Below are 19,254 nucleotides of genomic sequence, written 5' to 3'. Positions count from 1 at the left end.
ATTCCTAGCACAATGGAAGATGGTTGTGGTTGTTGGAAGTCAATCATCTCAGCCCCAGGACATTGCCACAGGAGTTTCTTAGAGTACTGTCCTAGGCCCAACCATCTTTAGCCGCTTCATCAATGACCTTCCCTCATAAAGTCAAGAGTGGCGATGTTCGCTGATGATTGTATGATGTTCAGTACCATTCGCAATTCCTCAGACACTGAAGCGGTCCGCGTCCATATGCTGCAAGACCTGGACAACATTCAGGCTTGGGCTAATGTGTGGCACGAATGTTGCTTGCCACTTAAGTGCCAGTCAATGACCATCTCCAATAAGAGAGATTGTAACCATCTCCCCATGACATTCAATGCCATTACCATTGCTGAAATCCCACTATCAACATCCTGGGGGTTACCACTGACCAGAAAGTGAACTGGTGTAGCCACAAATACTGTGGCTAAAAGAGCAGGTCAGAGGCTGGGAATTCTGTGGCGAGTAACCCACCTCCTGACTCCCCAATGCCTGTCCACAGGCACAAGTTAGGATTGTGATGGAATACTCTCCACTTGCCTGGATGAGTGCAGCTCCAGCACTCAGGAAGCTTGACAGCATCCAGGGTCAAAGCAGCCCACTTGATCGGCATCCATCCACCACCTTAAACATTCAAGCCCGCCACCAACGCACAACGGCAGAAGTGCGTAACATATACACGATGCAATGCAGTAACTCACCATGCCTCTTTCAACAGCATCTTCCAAATCCGTGACCTCTTCCACCTAGAAGGACAAGGGCAGCAGACTGTGGGACCACCACCATCTGCCAGTTCCCCTCCAAGCCACACACGATCCTGACTTGAAAATATATTGCTGTGCCATCACTGGATCAAAATCCTGGAACTCCCTCCCTAACAGCACTGTGGACGTATTCACACCAGGTGGACTGCAGCGGTTCAAGAAGGCAGCTCACCGCCACCTTCTCCAGGGCAATTAGGGATGGGCAACAAATGCTGGCCTAGCCAGCGATGCCCACATCCCATGAAACGAATAAAAAAAAAATGTACAGGTGCGTGCTATTGTATTGCTGAGAATCATTCTTCCAAGCTATTTCTTCCTGTCCCTTGCTGCAGGCAGTGTAGCCAACCTATTCTTGGCATGCAACCTGCCTCAAGACTCACTTCCAATGGGGAGGTGCCTAGTTTCTTCTACTCATTCTCAGAAAAGGCACTGCCTTGACTTATATACCCTCACCACCACCCCAGCCCCCCATACATGGAAAGTGTCTGCTCAACAATCAATGCCCAAAGTAACCATAAAAAAATGTTGGTAAAGATCACAGCTGTTCTACCGACATTACTCTTATATCAGCTTCGATAGTTGATATTGGCTACACACCACCTTAAGCAACCATACCCTTCACCAGCAGCATAGTGTGACTGCAATGTGTACTATCTACAGGAAGCACTGCAGCAACATGCCAAGGCTTCTTCAACAGCACCACTCAAGTCTGCGACCTCCAGCAGCTAAGACAGGGGTAAAAGGTTTATGGGAACACCAGCACCTCCAAGTCACACACACCAGCCAAACCTGGACATACATCACAGTTTCTTTATCGTCGCTTATTCAAAATTCTGGAACTGCCCACCAAACAGCATGATGGGAGCACCTTCACCACATAGATTGCAGCAGTTCAAAACAGCCTTCTCAAGGACAACTAGGGATGGGCAATAAACGTCAGCCTTGCCAGTGATGCCCACATCCTGAGAATTCATTTTAAAAAAAGAAACAATCTGATGCAACACCGCAGCTCACCCGTTCCGTTACCTGTGTCCATGGGAGTCTCCTCCACTTTGGACTCGTCGGCCTCACTGCTGCTCGGGGGTTCATCAGGTGTATTGCTTTGGGGCTGTTCAGCATGATCGGCCTCCTTTTCCCTCTCCTCCTGACGCTTGCGGGCCTGCTCTTCAGCCTGAGCAAGTTCAGCTGCAATTTTCTCCATATCAACCTCCACCTTTAAATTACACAACTAAATAAAGCAAGGGGAGGTTAAAACAAAAAGCTGCAAGAGCCCAAAGACTTCAACATCATCCACCATTTAAGCAAAAATCAGCTGATCAACTATTTACAACAACAACAACTTGGATTTATATAGCATCTTTAATGCAGTAGAACATCCCAAGGTGCTTCACAGGAGTGTTATCAGATAAAATTTGACACAGATATTACTACAGATGACCAATGGTTTGGTCAAAGAAATAGGTTTTCAGGAGCAACTTAAAAAGAGGAGAGAGAGAGCGATATGAAGAGTCTTAGGGAGCAAACTTCAGAGCTTAGGGCCTAGGCAGCTCAAGACATGCCCACCAATGAAAGGGCAAAGGAAATTGGGGATGCACAAGAGACAGGAATTGGAGGATTTCATTTAACTGCACAAGTGTTTCTGGGCAATGTGTGGAGTATCAATTTGATTTGACACGTCATGGATTTGCTATTTCCCAGTGATGTCAGAGACTACCTGCCTCAAAAAGAAACCAGGGCCTAAAACAACACCTCAGTACTGAGCAGGATGAGAAAGAATCTTTCACAAAGAAGTACAAGCATCACCAGCCAAGAGCAAAAGTTGACTAAAGTGGCCGATGCAGACACATCTAATAATGAAGGGCTAAATCTACAACCTGGCGGCCTCCTAGCAGGATCGGCAGTGGGGGGGGGCTTCTCTCCTTTGGGGCAATCCAAGACCCCCCAGAGATCCCTAGCAGCACCGCCGTGGAAGACCACCCACCATCCCCCCACCCCCAACTCCACTCTCACCTGTCCCGGGGTCTCCTTTCAGCTTTATTATGCAGGGCCTGCTACAGTACCACCAGTGGTCACTGCTCCCAGTGGCGCTGCCAGTACTGAAGAGCTGCCGGCCTACTGATTGGCTGGCAGCTCTTGGAGGCAGAAGCTCGTCCCTTAAAGGGATGGCGAGCAGTTAATTGCCTGCCCGCTGTGGAATATCAACGGCTGCCGTCTCCCCCCACCTTCCAGCCCGGTGCTGGGACCCCCCATCACCAGAACAAAATTCAGCCCGAGGTGTCTACAAGTACAGGAGAGCTATAAATGTCCACTTGCTTGTGGATTTTTGCAAAGTACCAACAACATAAAGCAGCAAAGGGAAACTGAAGTAAAGCACTGCAATGCCCTGTTGGATAGCCTTATATGGGAAATACCTGGCCCGAACCCGACACATGTCGTCGGGTCCCGTCGAGGTCGGGTCGGGTAGCAGGCCTTTACCCATGTACTGATGTAAAGGCCTGCTACCTGACTCGGTCCCGACGGCATGCGTCAGGTTCGGGTCAGGTCGCACCTCCGGGTCCGGCATTCGGGCTCGGTCGGGTTTCCTTTGCAGGCCTTTAAACTGAAGCACTTGAGTGTCAGGAATGGAAGAAAATTAAAATGAAAGATTGCCAAGACAACAAGCACACTGTGGGTTTGGGAAATGCAGCAGGACAGACTCCAGTGGCCATCTTTCCATTTCTTTTAGGATCTTTATTCCACCATTTTTCTCTTCTCCCCTGGCGATACTGATCCCTGTTGGATGCAGGTGCCCTCTGATACCTTTCTTTAATGTTCATTAATCACGTGTGAGCCCCAGCTAGTAGCCATTTGCAGGTTATCGGACCACTGAGGATATCACAACACAGCCTGATCCTGTCCAACATTCAACACAGGCATTTTCAACAAGGTGACCAGATAGCGATCAGGAGCAAAAACACCAACCAATTTTCCCTTCCCTAGCCTGAAGCAGATTTATTGCTCCAACTGGTGACCTTGCCAAGATCAGCAACTCAGGACAGACTGGTGATGGAACCTGGGCTCATCACGATATGTACAGCCCAGTTGTTCACTCACCTAAGAGATGAGCTGAGGGGTGGGGTGCGGCAGAGGGTGTTTCCCCTCTAATCCTGGTGGAGTTAAAATAAACTTCTTAGCAGGAAGAACATGATTGTTATTTAAAAAGTGCTCCCTATTAAATAAGGAGCCATTCAGGAGACTAATGGCAATGTCACTGGGACTTAAACCAAGCTGTTTTACTTGTTATATCACCACCTGCATAGTTCCTCCAAATAACAATCAAAGAGAGGACTGGAATGTATGGATGCCTGGGACAAAAAAACCTAAGTGGAGCAGAACAAAAGCTATGTCTGGAGTTAAATTGCTTCCTTCTTCTGGCACACCCCATAAGCATGTGTCCAGCCCTGTTTTCACACATCCTCAGCACAAACATGGAAGTACATAAAAGCTGCAACACAAAGCTGGCCATTCAGTACCAGCCAGTGTTTACGCACCAAGAATTTCTAATCACCCACCCTGCTTCACAACTCCAATTCGATTTCTTTCATCCACTTCATCAACCATATATAGTTAGGTCACAGATTCATCATGACCTCAATGAATGGCGAACAGGCTCAGGGGACCAAATTGCCTACTCTTGTTCCTATACATGTTCAACTACCAGCCCTGAAAGTAAAGTCTAGTCTCAACTGTGTATCTGGAGAAATTTCTTCTGCCCTCTTTTCTAAATCTCTCACATTTAACTGTCCCCTTGTCCTTGAGGTTTCTTCAGCTATCTTTTAGAGACAAATAATAGTGAAATGCTGGAAATATACATTAAATCTGTCAGCTTCTGTGGGAGAGGGGACAGGTTAATGTTTCAGGTGTATTAATTTGGGTACTCCTGGCAAGGACTGGTGTTAATGAGAAGTTCTTTTTGTTTACTACACTAATTTTGTATCTATGGAACCTCATTTTAGACTTTTCAATGACTGGAAACAGTTTGTTTCTCTCTACCCTGTCTTATCCTTACATAATTTGAAACATTCTATTCTATCACCCTGCCATCTGTATTGTGCCAAGAAAAAAACCCCAATTTAAAGGCTTTCTTAGCATTTGTATCACATCAGAGTGCAGCATCCTAGCATATCCTTTCTATAGCTTCCAACTCCCTTTTATAGTGTGTGGCTCAATATCGCACCCAGTACTCTCAACCGAGGCCTTGTTCAGGTTTCAGGTAGGCTAATCATTACCTCTTGGCTTTGATATTCTATACTTAGAAATCCATTAGCTTTTTTTCAAATGGTCTTATCAACCCTTTAATGTCCTCAGTCTGGCACAAGCATGATGGGCCTAATGTCCTCCTTCTCTGCAACATCAGTCTATGAATCTGTACCCTAAATCCCTCTGTTCTTCCACAGACTGGGCCTACAACCACAGTATAAAAACTGTTTTTATTAAATAAACCAAAATATAATCGCCTCACACTTACTGATTCTGAATTCCATTTGCCATTTATTAGCCCATTCTCCCATCTTACCAATTTCCCACCGCAGTTTCTTTCAGTCTCTAAAGAATTAACCTTCTATTTTGGTATAATTTGCAAATTGAGAAAACATGCCCCTCCTGTACTGACATCTTTAGGTTTAGTTAGTTTGTTCCTCAGTAGGCAGCGAAGATGGAATGAATTGAGACGTTGCTCTTGGCTGACATACGTTGTTCCCACACTCTTATTCTATTCTTTGGCCTCCTTGTCTCGAGAGACAATGGGTAAGCGCCTGGAGGTGGTCAGTGGTTTGTGAAGCAGCGCCTGGAGTGGCTATAAAGGCCAATTCTAGAGTGACAGGCTCTTCCACAGGTGCTGCAGATAAAATTGGTTGTCAGGGCTGTTTCGCAGTTGGCTCTCCCCTTGCGCCTCTGTCTTTTTTCCTGCCAACTGCTAAGTCTCTTCAACTCGCCTCTCTTTAGCCCCGCCTTTATGGCTGCCCGCCAGCTCTGGCGATCGCTGGCAACTGACTCCCATGACTTGTGATCAATGTCACAGGACTTCATGTCGCGTTTGCAGACGTCTTTAAAGCGGAGACATGGACGGCTGGTGGGTCTGATACCAGTGACAAGCTCGCTGTACAATGTGTCCTTGGGGATCCTGCCATCTTCCATGCGGCTCACATGGCCAAGCCATCTCAAGCGCCGCTGGCTCAGCAGGGTGTATATGCTGGCCGCCTCGAAGACTTCTGTGTTAGAGATACGGCCTTGCCACCCGATGCCAAGGATTCTCCTGAGGCAGCGAAGATGGAATGAATTGAGACGTTGCTCTTGGCTGACATACGTTGTTCAGGCCTCGCTGCCGTAGAGCAAGGTACTGAGGACACAGGCTTGATACACTCGGACTTTTGTGTTCCGTATCAGTGCGCCATTTTCCCACACTCTCTTGGCCAGTCTGGACATAGCAGTGGAAGCCTTTCCCATGCACTTGTTAATTTCTGCATCGAGAGACAGGTTACTGGTGATAGTTGAGCCTAGGTAGGTGAACTCTTGAACCACTTCCAGAGCGTGGTCGCCGATATTGATGGATGGAGCATTTCTGGCATCTTGTCCCATGATGATTGTTTTCTTGAGGCTGATGGTTAGGTCAAATTCATTGCAGGCAGCCGCAATCCTGTCGATGAGTCTCTGCAGACACTCTTCAGTATGAGATGTTAATGCAGCATCATCAGCAAAGAGGAGTTCCCTGATGAGGATTTTCCGTACTTTGGTCTTCGCTTTTAGATGGGCAAGGTTGAACAACCTGCCACCTGATCTTGTGTGGAGGAAAATACCTTCTTCTGAAGACTTGAACGTATGTGAGAGCAGCAGGAAGATGATGATCCCAGTGTAGGTGCGAGAACACAGCCACTCACGCCACTCAGGATAGGCGCCCCTATGCTGAATTGTGCCTTTCATACCGTCATGGAATGAGGTGATGATACTTAGTAGCTTTGGTGGGCATCCAATCTTTTCTAGTAGTCTGAAGAGACGACGTCAGCTGACGAGGTCAAAGGCTTTGGTGAGATCAATGAAAGCAACGTAGAGGGGCATCTGTTGTTCATGGCATTTCTCCTGTAGCTGGCGAAGGGAGAACAGCAGGTCAATGGTGGATCTCTCTGCTCGAAAGCCACACTGTGCCTCAGGATAGATATGCTCAGCCAGCTTCTGGAGTCTGTTTAGAGCGACTCGAGCGAAGACTTTCCCCACTATGCTGAGCAGGGAGATTCCACGGTAGTTGTTGCAGTCACCGTGGTCACCCTTGTTCTTCTAGAGGGTGATGATATTAGCATCGCGCATGTCCTGTGGTATTGCTCCCTCGTCCCAGCACAGGCAAATCAGTCCGTACAGTGCTGAAAGTATAGCAGGCTTGGCACTCTTGATTATTTCAGGGGTAATGCCGTCCTTCCCAGGGGCTTTTCCGCTGGCTAGAGAATCAATGGCATCACTGAGTTCCGATTTTGTTGGCCGTCCATCCAGCTCATCCATGACTGGCAGAGACTGGACTACATTGAGGGCAGTCTCAGTTACAACATTTTCCCTGGAGTACAGTTCTAGGTAGTGTTCCACCCAACGGTCCATTTGCTTGCGTTGGTCAGTGATTGTGTCCCCTGATTTAGATTTGAGGGGGGGGCTATCTTCTTGATGGTTGGCCCAAAAGCTCTCTTAATGCCATCATACATTCCTCTGATGTTCCCGGTGTCAGAGGCCAGCTGAATATGACTGCATAGGTGTTGCCAGTAGCCATTTGCGCAGCGCCTGGCTGTTCTTTGTGCAGCGCTTCTGGCTGCTTTAAGTGCTACGGATGTTAACTCGCTGGGGGCTTTCTTGTAGTTCAGCAGTGCAATGCGCTTAGTGGCTATGACAGGTTCCAGCTCTTCAAAGTGAGATTGAAACCAACCTGCATTCCACTTCACACGTTTGCCATAGGTGGTCATTGCTGAGTCATAGACGGCGTCTCTGATCTGGGCCCACTTGGTCTCTGCATCCCCTGTAGGAGTGTTTTGAAGGGCTTTTTCAAGTGAATTTAGAAACTTATGTAACAGCTGTGGATGAAAAATACTGCTAGTGTTGATGCGCGGGCGGCCCTTCTGTTTGGAGTGATGCAGCTTCTTTGGTTTGAGTCTAACCTTGCTGCACACCAGGGAGTGGTTGGTGTCGCAGTCAGCACTGTGGAAGTTGCGTGTGATTTGAACACTGTTTAAAGAGGCTCGCCTTGTGACGTGATCTTGGGTGCCTCCAAGAAACCTGGTGACAGGGTTTAGTATGAAAGAACGAGTTGGTGATGCTGAGGTTATGATAGGTACACAACTCAAGCAGTCTCTGTCCATTCTCATGCATCCTTCCAATGCCATAGCGCCGAAGGCAGGAGGGCCATGAGTCATGGCCGACCCCAACCCTGGCATTAAAGTCCCCCAGCAGGTACAGGTGTTCGGTATTGGGGATGCTACTAATGATATTATGGAGCTCCTCATAGAACTGGTCTTTAGCTTCAGGTGGGGAGCAGAGTGTTGGAGTATAGATGCTGAGTAGGTGTACTGGACCAGAGGCGGTGAACAGTCCGATGGACAGTATGCGCTCCGAGCCATTTGAGGGTGGCTCTTTCATGCCGAGCAAAGGGTTTCTGAAAACGAAGCCCACTCCATGTTGTCTTGGTTCTTCAGGATCCCTACCCTGCCAGAAGAAGGTGTAGTCTTGCTCTCTTAGAGATCCGCTCGCATGGAGGACTGTCTCCTGAAGTGCTGCAATGTCCACATTGAGTCTACTGAGCTTGTGGCTAATGATGGCGGTCTTCCGAGAATCGTTGATTTGTGTAAGGTCTTCCAACAGGCCAGGACACATAGTTCTGACGTTCCAGCTTGCAAAACGAAGGGCTGGTACCTTCTTTCCTTTTTTTGTCGTGCTGTTTGGTGTGGTGTTACAGTCCACTTCGCGGGCAATGATCCTGAGCTCCAAGCACCCATTAAAGCAGGTGGACTGTGGCGGAACAGAACCTTACTGACTGGGGGTTGCCCAGTTTGAGGCAGGCGGTAGCTGTCCAATGAGATGTGATGACCTCTCCCACCGACAAAGGCAACCCGTGGCGCCCAATCTCTACGCCAATTGAGCTGGACTTATAACCCGTAACTGCTGCCTTCCGTGTTGTTTTGGTCGCTGTGAGGCGACTATGGAGTGAAATCTCCATGGCGAATGTCTGGGTGGATGTATGGAGGTTGTGAGTTGCCCGAACGTCAAAACCCCCCTCTCGGCCTTCCTGGTGGGGTCCAAAGGAGTGCAGAGCATGACGTTTGGCACCAGTATGGCTGCAGGAACTGCTGGAAACATGCCAACGGTGACACATGATCGCCTTCGGGGTTCCGCTCTGTTAGCCTTGGTCTCTCCCGAGATGCCCACAAGGCAGTGGGGTTGTTCGGGCCCCTGCTCAGGGGTCGGTGGATGCCAGTGGGAGGAGGTGGGGGGAAAGGGAGGAGCGGGGAAGGGAGTGTGAGGGGGAGCTGGGGGTTAGAGGAGGGGGTGCAGGGGAAGAAAACATTTCATCAGCTCCCACCATTGTCCACTAGTGATCCTCACTCACTCAGAGCAACCTCCTCCCTGGAGCCCAGCATGGCCACGCCACTCTTCACGCTCGACACTCTGGACGGACAACTAAGTTTCCCACCGGCTCAGGATCAGCGACCTCGCTCCTTCATCTTTCGGGCGTTCACCAATAAATCCAGCATCGGTATCGTCGAAGGACAGGAAGACCACATGGCTGTATTCGGGGAGCCCGTCCACCAGAGCAGCGATGGATGACCCCAAGTTCCAAAATCCCTTTTCCAGCGCCCAGAGGCGACCCCAGGGTTTTATATTATTTATATTAAGTTTATATTATTTGTGTAATAATAGCTAGCCTACTTAGCACCTCCTTTCCCCTCTGCACTTAGTTCCTACTCTCCCACTTTAGAGGTTCTTATTCTCACTCTAACATGCTCTCAGCATGAGATCAAACAGACAGCCATATATAGGGCATGAGAGCATGGCATTGGGAAGCAAAGAACAAATCATCAAGCTGTGACCAGGTGCTCTGCAGGTCATGTTGAGACAGTCTGCCCATGCAACAACAAGGAACCTGCTCAGGTGCTAAATTTGCTTCTGTGAACGCAACTGAGAACATCAAAGCTCAGGACATATGAGCTTTGCATAAGGTAAGCTCATACACACAATATACTAAAGGGTTTCCTTGAATATTTATAACTGAACTTTCCAATTGCATTTAAACCAGTTCAACACAGACAGGTGTGCACTGGAGTTAACACCCATCAGAAAATCTAAGATTTACGCAGAGAATATTTCAGTTATTGGATTGTTACAACTCATCACCTTCCACCCCCAAAACAGAATATACTCTTACCCGCTTTAGTTCATTATTAAACAACTCTGTAGTTTCGAGAAATTTCCTTTTCTTGTCTTGGTGGCGCTCCTCGATCTGAAGGAGCTCAGCTTCCAATTTCCGCTAAAGGAAAACAGATTTTAAAATTATATTTAGAGAGCAGAACAAAAACTTTCATTGGCAATTTCCATAATAAATGTGGATACAGGTATTTATAAATGGGTAAAGTTGACACAAAGTACACAGTGAGGCAAGATATCAATATATTGAATAATGGTTAATTTCTTTAAAACTCCAATTGCAAAGGACAAAATAAACCCCATGATGCATCATTCACTACATACCTGATGAACCATCAGTGACTGCACCTGCCGTTTCAAAACCTGCATTCGTGCTGTCGTCACTACAGATCGGACATCCGGGACTACGCTCTCGCTCAGAATCTCACTAATCAGACGGTGGTTCCTCTGGAAACGTGCCGCAGAGATGTGCTTCATTGAAAAGCCATCATCATAATCTGTGAGGATTGGGAAAGAAATCAGCAGAATGCAGGCGCAAAAGAAACTAGATTAATTAGTTTCTCAGTTCCTGATACAACTGAAGTTCAGATTAATATAGCTAACAGCAGTCATGCATTCTGTATCTGTCGTATTTATTCAAAACTTCAACCATTCTACTACAATGAATAAAAGCCAACAAGTATACAATCAGCCCAAGGCCATCGCACAATTTAATACATCAGTTCAATTTACAACACCGAGATTGATTTTATTCTTCTGCACTAAAAGCAAAAGGTTAGGTGCAATGATGTAATTCCCAAACAAAAGCAAAATACTGCGGATGCTGGAAATCTGAAAACAAAACGAAATGCTGAAGATACTCTGAGGATCAGGCATCTGTGGAGAGGGAAACAGAGCTCTGACAAAAGGTCATCGACCTGAAACATTAACTCTATTTCTCTCTCCACAGGTGCTGTCTGACTTGCTCAGTATTTTGTGTGTTTTCTGAAGTAATTCACTTGTTTTTCCTCTCCAGCCATGCCATTCTAACGCAGAAAGGTATGTGCTGGGCTAATCCATGTCCTATCTGCATCACTCTTCAAACAGCCTATCAATCAGGCTGGCTGCCAGATGGAAAACAGAGAAAAGAAAATTTCAGTGAGGTCCTGCCATTAAATTCAGCAGGACAACCACCTTCCTGGTATTCCCAGGTTTGCTGGTCACAGACACTTTCCTCTGTTCCCTCCATGTTCCTAGTAAATATCAAGGTATATATTTCAAGGCTCTAGAGTGTGGATGTGGGCCAGAGGACTGCAAAGTTCCCAGTGTAGCATCCAGCATTAAAAAGGTAGACAGAGCTAACTACAAGAGTTAGTTTAACTTCTGTGCTGGGAAAATGTTATAATACTTCATTTAAAGATGAAATTATATATATCTAAAGAGAAAACAGTTAAGAGTTAACTGCATAGATGGCAAACGGAGTGATTCTGCTTGACAATTCAAAAGAATTCTACAAAGTAACAGACAAATGTAGTTGGGGAAATGCATTGGGAATGCAGTGGGTTGATCTTAGAATAGGTACCACATAGGAGATTACGAGAGATGATTAAGGGGTGTAGAATTAGGGGAGGATAGCAAACTGGATTAAAATTGTGTATGAGATAATAGTTTTTCAGTGTATTTGGAAGTGGGTAGTGGTGTCCCACAGGGTTTAATTATGGAGTCACTTCTATTCACGGTGTGCATCAATGATTTGGATACAGGGTTAGAGAGAAAGATGTCAAATCTGCAAATAATGCCAAAAATCGGTGGTATAGTTAATTCTTTAGAACAAAGAACAAAGAAGCTTCTTGCTATCCACCCTGTCGAGACCTCTCATGATTCTGTACACCTCAATCAGGTCCCCCCTCAACCTCCGTCTTTCTAATGAAAGTAATCCTAATCTACTCAACCTCGCTTCATAGCTAGCGCCCTCCATACCAGGCAACATCCTGGTGAACCTCCTCTGCACCCTCTCCAAAGCATCCACATCCTTTTGGTAATGTGGCGACCAGAACTGCACGCAGTATTCCAAATGTGGCCGAACCAAAGTCTTATACAACTGTAACATGACCTGCCAACTCTTGTACTCAATACCCCGTCCAATGAAGGAAAGCATGCCGTATGCCTTCTTGACCACTCTATTGACCTGCGTTGCCACCTTCAGGGAACAATGGACCTGAACACCCAAATCTCTCTGTACATCAATTTTCCCCAGGACTTTTCCATTTACTATATAGTTCACTCTTGAATTGGATCTTCCAAAATGCATCACCTCGCATTTGCCCTGATTGAACTCCATCTGCCATTTCTCTGCCCAACTCTCCAATCTATCTCTATTCTGCTGTATTCTCTGACAGTCCCCTTCACTATCTGCAACTCCACCAATCTTAGTGTCGTCTGCAAACTTGCTAATCAGACCACCTATACTTTCCTCCAAATCATTTATGTACATCACAAACAACAGTGGTCCCAGCACGGATCCCTGTGGAACACCACTGGTCACACGTCTCCATTTTGAGAAACTCCCTTCTACTGCTACTCTCTGTCACCTGTTGCCCAGCCAGTTCTTTATCCATCTAGCTAGTACACCCTGGACCCCATGCGACTTCACTTTCTCCATCAGCCTACCATGGGGAACCTTATCAAACGCCTTACTGAAGTCCATGTATATGACATCTACAGCCCTTCCCTCATCAATCAACTTTGTCACTTCCTCAAAGAATTCTATTAAATTGGTAAGACATGACCTTCCCTGCACAAAACCATGTTGCCTATCACTGATAAGCCCATTTTCTTCCAAATGGGAATAGATCCTATCCCTCAGTATCTTCTCCAGCAGCTTCCCTACCACTGACATCAGGCTCACCGGTCTATAATTACATGGATTTTCCCTGCTACCCTTCTTAAACAAGGGGACAACATTAGCAATTCCCCAGTCCTCCGGGACCTCACCCGTGTTTAAGGATGCTGCAAAGATATCTGTTAAGGCCCCAGCTATTTCCTCTCTCGCTTCACTCAGTAACCTGGGATAGATCCCATCCGGACCTGGGGACTTGTCCACCTTAATGCCTTTTAGAATACCCAACACTTCCTCCCTCCTTATGCCGACTTGACCTAGAGTAATCAAACATCTGTCCCTAACCTCAACATCCGTCATGTCCCTCTCCTCGGTGAATACCGATGCAAAGTACTCGTTTAAAATCTCACCCATTTTCTCTGACTCCACGCATAACTTTCCTCCTTTGTCCTTGAGTGGGCCAATCCTTTCTCTAGTTACCCTCTTGCTCCTTATATATGAATAAAAGGCTTTGGGATTTTCCTTAACCCTGTTTGCTAAAGATATTTCATGACCCCTTTTAGCCCTCTTAATTCCTCCTTTCAGATTGGTCCTACATTCCCGATATTCTTTCAAAGCTTCGTCTTTCTTCAGCCTCCTAGACCTTATGTATGCTTCCTTTTTCCTCTTAGCTAGTCTCACAATTTCACCTGTCATCCATGGTTCCCTAATCTTGCCATTTCTATCCCTCATTTTCACAGGAACATGTCTCTCCTGCACGCTAATCAACCTCTCTTTAAAAGCCTCCCACATATCAAATGTGGATTTACCTTCAAACAGCTGCTCCCAATCTACATTCCCCAGCTCCTGCCGAATTTTGGTATAGTTGGCCTTCCCCCAATTTAGCACTCTTCCTTTAGGACCACTCTCGTCTTTGTCCATGAGTATTCTAAAACTTACGGAATTGTGATCACTATTCCCAAAGTAGTCCCCTACTGAAACTTCAACCACCTGGCCGGGCTCATTCCCCAACACCAGGTCCAGTATGGCCCCTTCCCGAGTTGGACGATTTCCATACTGCTCTAGAAAACCCTCCTGGATGCACCTTACAAATTCTGCTCCATCTAGACCTCTAACACTAAGTGAATCCCAGTCAATGTTGGGAAAATTAAAATCTCCTATCACCACCACCCTGTTGCTCCTACATCTTTCCATAATCTGTTTACATATTTGTACCTCTATCTCACGCTCGCTGTTGGGAGGCCTGTAGTACAGCCCCAACATTGTTACCGCACCCTTCCTATTTCTGAGTTCTGCCCATATTGCCTCACTGCTCGAGTCCTCCATAGTGCCCTCCTTCAGCACAGCTGTGATATCCTCTTTGACCAGTAATGCAACTCCTCCACCCCTTTTACCTCCCTCTCTATCCCGCCTGAAGCATCGATATCCTGGGATATTTAGTTGCCAATCATGCCCTTCCCTCAACCAAGTCTCAGTAATAGCAATATCATACTCCCAGGTACTAATCCAAGCCCTAAGTTCATCTGTCTTACCTACTACACTTCTTGCATTAAAACAAATGCACCTCAGACCACCAGTCCCTTTGCGTTCATCATCTGCTCCCTGTCTACTCTTTCCCTTAGTCACGCTGACTTCATTATCTAGTTCCTTACAGGCTTTAGTTACTATGTCCTTACTGTCCACTGACCTCCTCATTTGGTTCCCATCCCCCTGCCACATTAGTTTAAACCCTCCCCAACAGCATTAGCAAAAGCACCCCCAAGGACATTGTTTCCAGTCCGGCCCAGGTGTAGACCGTCCAATTTGTAATAGTCCCACCTCCCCCAGAACCGGTCCCAATGTCCCAAAAATCTGAACCCCTCCCTCCTGCACCATCTCTCAAGCCACGCATTCATCCTGACTATTCTTTCATTTCTACTCTGACTATCACGTGGCACTGGTAGCAATCCTGAGATTACTACCTCTGAGGTCCTACTTTTTAACTTGGCTCCTAACTCCCTAAATTCTGCTTGTAGGACCTCATCCCGTTTTTTACCTATATCATTGGTGCCTATGTGCACAACGACAACTGGCTGTTCACCCTCCCCCTTCAGAATGTTCTGCAGCCGATCTGAGACATCCCTGACCCGTGCACCTGGGAGGCAACATACCATTCGGGAGTCTCGTTTTCGACCACAGAATCGCCTATCTACTCCCCTTACAATCGAATCCCCATGACTATAGCCCAAAGGAAGCTGCAAAGGGATATTAATAAGATGGTGGAATGGGCTACACAGTTGCAAATAAAACTCAGCGTCAGAAATGTGAGTTGATGCATTTCGGTAAAAAAAAGCAGTAACGATACTGTGAATGGAAGTAGGCTCAGTTCCGCGGAAGAGCATAGGGATCTGAGGGAACACGTTCACAGAACATTAAAGATTGATGAGGCCTTAGAAAAAAACCTAACGAGTTCTAGATTTTATCTCAAGAGATATTAAATATAAAAGTCAATATGAGCCTATACGAAGCTTCAACAGGACCTCAATTAGAATACTTTGCTCCATATTTAGCTCCACATTACAGGAAGGATATTGAAACTATTGAGAATGTTCAACACAGATTCACTAGGATGCTGCCCTGGTATGACACGATACAGATATGCAGAAAAACCTGGAAAATTGGGGCATTTTTTATTACAACATTGCAGATTATGACAGAAGTGTTTAAAATTACCAAATAATTGGACAGGTTTAGATAGAAACAAGCTATTTCCAGTGTTGAAGGGTCAAGAATGAGGGGCCATTGATACAAGATTAAACATTAGTGATTCAGAACAGACGGTAGCAGCAACTTCTGCACACACAGAGTTGAGGCAGAAACTAGGTCGATATTTAAGATTAGATTAGATTAGATAGGTGGATGAAGGAACAGTGGAGCAGGGCAAGTAAGTGTGATAAGAGCTACTTGTTCATGTGGCTCATTATGTATGGAACATAGGATCTTACAGCACAGGAGACCTGCCTATGCCAGCTCTTTGAAAGAGCTATCCAATTAGTCCCGCCCCCGTGCTCTTTCCCCATAGCCCTGCAAAGTTTTCCTTTTCAAGCATTTATCCAATTCCTTTTGAAAGTTACTACTGAATATGCTTCTACTGCCCTTTCAGGCAGTGCATTCCAGATCATAACTTGTGTAAAACAAAACTCATCTCCCCTTTGGTTCTTTTGCCAATGACCTTAAATCTGTGTCCTCTGGTTACTGACTGCCATTAGTAACAGTTTCTCCCTATCAAACTCCACCCAGCACAGCCTAAGTGCTGTTGAAGTGTGATTAAACAAATTAAACAAAATAGTATGTGCAAAAGGAATGAAAGTATAAATGATTTTCTTGAACCATATGAGCAATATAGTTTTTTTAAAATTAGTTTGTGGGATGTGGGCGCCACTGGCTAGGCCAGCATTCATTGCCCATCCCTAATTGCCCTCGAGAAGATGGTGGTGAGCTGCCTTCTTGAACCCCTGCAACCCTTGGTGTGCAGGTACCCCCACAGTGCTGTTAGGAAGGCAGTTCCAGGATTTTGACCCAGAGACAGTGAAGGAACGGCGATATAGTTCCAAGTCAGGATGGTGTGTGGCTTGGAGGGGAACCTGCAGGTGGTGGTATTCCCATGCATCTGCTGCCCTTGTCCTTCTAGATGATAGAGGTCGCGGGTTTGGAAGGTGCTGTCTAAGCAGCCTTGGTGCGTTGCTGCAGTGCATCTTGTAGATGGTACACACTACTGCCACTGTGCGTCAATGGTGAAGGGAGTAAATGTTTAAGATGGTGGATGGGGTGCCAATCAAGTGGGCTGCTTTCTCCTGGATGGCGTCAAGCTTCTTGAGTGTTGGTGGAGGTGCACTCAACCAGGCAAGCAGAGTATTCCATCACATTCCTAACTTGTGCCTTGTAGATGGTGAACTGGCATTGGGCTGTCAGGAGGTGAGTTACTCGCCACAGGATTCCCAGCCTCTGACCCGCCCTTGTAGCCACAACATTTCTGTGGCTGCTCCAGTTCAGTTTTTGGTCAATGGTAATCCCCAGGATGTTGAGAGTGGGGGATGCGATGGTAATGCCATTGAACATCAAGGTGAGATGTTAAGATTCTCTCTTGTTTGAGATGGTCATTGCTTGGCACTTGTGTGGCATGAATGTTACTTGCTACTTATCAGCCCAAGCCTGGATGTTGTTCAGGTCTTGCTGCATCTGGACACAGACTGCTTCAGTACCTGAGGAGTCGCAAATGGTGCTGAATATTGTGCAATCACCAGCAAACATCCCCACTTCTGACTTTATGGAGGGAGGGAAGGTCATTGATAAAGCAGCTGAAGATGGTTGGGCCTCGGCCACTACCTTGAGGAACTCCTGCAGTGATGTCCTGGGACTGAGATGATTGACCTCCAACAAACACAACCATCTTCCTTTGTGCTAGGTTTGACTCCAACTAGTAGAGAGTTTTCCCCGATTCCTACCGACTCCAGTTTTGCTAGGGTCCCTTGATGCCATACTCAGTCAAACTGGATCATTAATTTCTCATTGTGTGATTCTATCAAGTGAAACTGCATGATCAATGTGATATGTAAAAAGGGATAGGCCCTGGGACAGGGAGGGGTAGTTACTTGTGAATACTTCTTTGTGAAAAATAATTTAGCAGTTGACAGTGTGCCATGCAAACTTGGCAAATTCCACTGACAGCAACAAAACTTCAAGGAAGGGCAAAGCAGAGTAATATGATACAAGCTGATGCCTTACACAAGTGTACACCTCTGCCCCCATCGTGCTCATCAGGAATGACAAACAATCGTCAGGCAAAGTTCTTATTTGACAAAATTACAGATTGGATGTAAAGTGAAGTCGCCCCTACACACCTTTCAGTAGTGAGTTCAGAAACAGTTAAAGATCAGAAATCTGCTTTCCTGCTTGGACAGTGAATGCATAACACACTAAACAATTAAGAGGGGTTTTTTGGAGTTAGGGGAAGAGAAAAACTAAACGTATTTAAGAACCTGAAATCTTTATAGTTTTATACAGAAGGTGCCATATCGCACTACAGCATTCAAAGTGGCAGATACAGTAATGAAAAGAGGTCTGTCCTACAAAGTCTCACCCCTCCCCATCTCTGAAATTTCTTCAAGATATGGCTCTGTTCCTAGCCCCTGTATATCCCCTCTCCCTTCACCCTACTACTGGCAGCCATGCCTTCAGTTGCTTAATCCATATTCTCCAGCATTCCCTCCCTAAACCCCTCTGCCACTCCACCACCCACCCCTGACCTTTCTTACAACAGCAGCATTTATGTGGAGCCTTTAACACAGTAAAACGTCCCACGACGCTTAAATCCAAACTGCTTGAGGCACACCTGAGCAAGGGCCCCTGTCCAAACGGCCAAAAGACGTTGCAAACGACTCCAGCTAAAGATCAAATCTAGGATCTTCCTAATCTGTATGCCTCAACATCAAATCACGTGCTGCACCTACTACCATCAGATGACCAGATATTCTTAACTGAGGGCCCCAATGTCCAAACAGCCAAAGGAATTTTTAGCTAGTCCAAGCAAAGCAGTGCTATTGTTGCAGAAGCTTTTAACAGGATTTGTACAGAGCAACAGAAATAATATATTAGTAGTTGAACAAATAAAGAAAAAGCATCGAGTACAGAGGCAGCGTTTACACGGCAAGCAGTATGCATGCTCCAACAAGCAGAAATCTGATGGCTTCAAGGCAGCCCTGGATTCCATTACCCCAAGAAAATAGAGACCTCAGTTTGAAAAAAATTACGATTTAAATTAAAGTAAAAAAAGGAATCACACGATTGTTCCAATAAAATCGAAATCAGACTGTGCATATTATTTGCCAGAAGCATTTTTGGCCCCAGGAAAATTGTAACTTGATGTTTGTACTTAGCTCTAAGAATGAAGGGAGGGGCAGATGGTTACTGGAAACAGTTGGATTTTATCAGTTCTGATTTTTATCAGTAACCTCAGTGACAGCTTCAGAACTTGCCCAGTTAATTTATTGTCCCACAAGTATTGGCATGCTGGGACAGCTGCAGTGCTGTGGTATTTTGCTCAAGTATTTACTTAGCCTAGCAAGGAATCACAGGTAATCACAATCCAATCTGCCTGCACTTTTCCAACTGAAGTGGCTTCATAACGATCAAGAGCAGGAACCCCAGGCCAAAGACACCAATAATAACTGTAGTAGAAAAGTTGCCGTT

At 46.1% G+C, this 19,254-nt stretch overlaps 1 protein-coding gene across 5 annotated transcripts in view; it reads right to left on the bottom strand.

Moving 5' to 3' along the window:
* smarce1 (SWI/SNF related, matrix associated, actin dependent regulator of chromatin, subfamily e, member 1) overlaps positions 1-19,254 on the bottom strand; it is a 490,930-nt gene that overhangs the window by 14,404 nt on the left and 457,272 nt on the right. For 4 of the 5 annotated variants that reach the window (XM_068013668.1, XM_068013667.1, XM_068013672.1 and 1 more), the window contains 3 exons: positions 10,533-10,705; positions 10,210-10,311; positions 1,794-2,007 (listed from right to left, as the gene is read on the bottom strand). In XM_068013668.1, coding sequence (XP_067869769.1) covers positions 1,794-2,007; positions 10,210-10,311; positions 10,533-10,705 — 489 coding nt within the window. The remainder of the gene's footprint in view (positions 1-1,793; positions 2,008-10,209; positions 10,312-10,532; positions 10,706-19,254) is intronic. The other variant, XM_068013669.1, reaches the window with a different exon arrangement.

This window comes from Heterodontus francisci, chromosome 33, assembly GCF_036365525.1.
Source record: "Heterodontus francisci isolate sHetFra1 chromosome 33, sHetFra1.hap1, whole genome shotgun sequence".
Classification (NCBI taxonomy): Eukaryota; Metazoa; Chordata; class Chondrichthyes; order Heterodontiformes; family Heterodontidae; genus Heterodontus; species Heterodontus francisci.
Note: the sequence above shows the minus strand (reverse complement) of the source record. Positions and strands in the feature narration are given on the sequence as shown.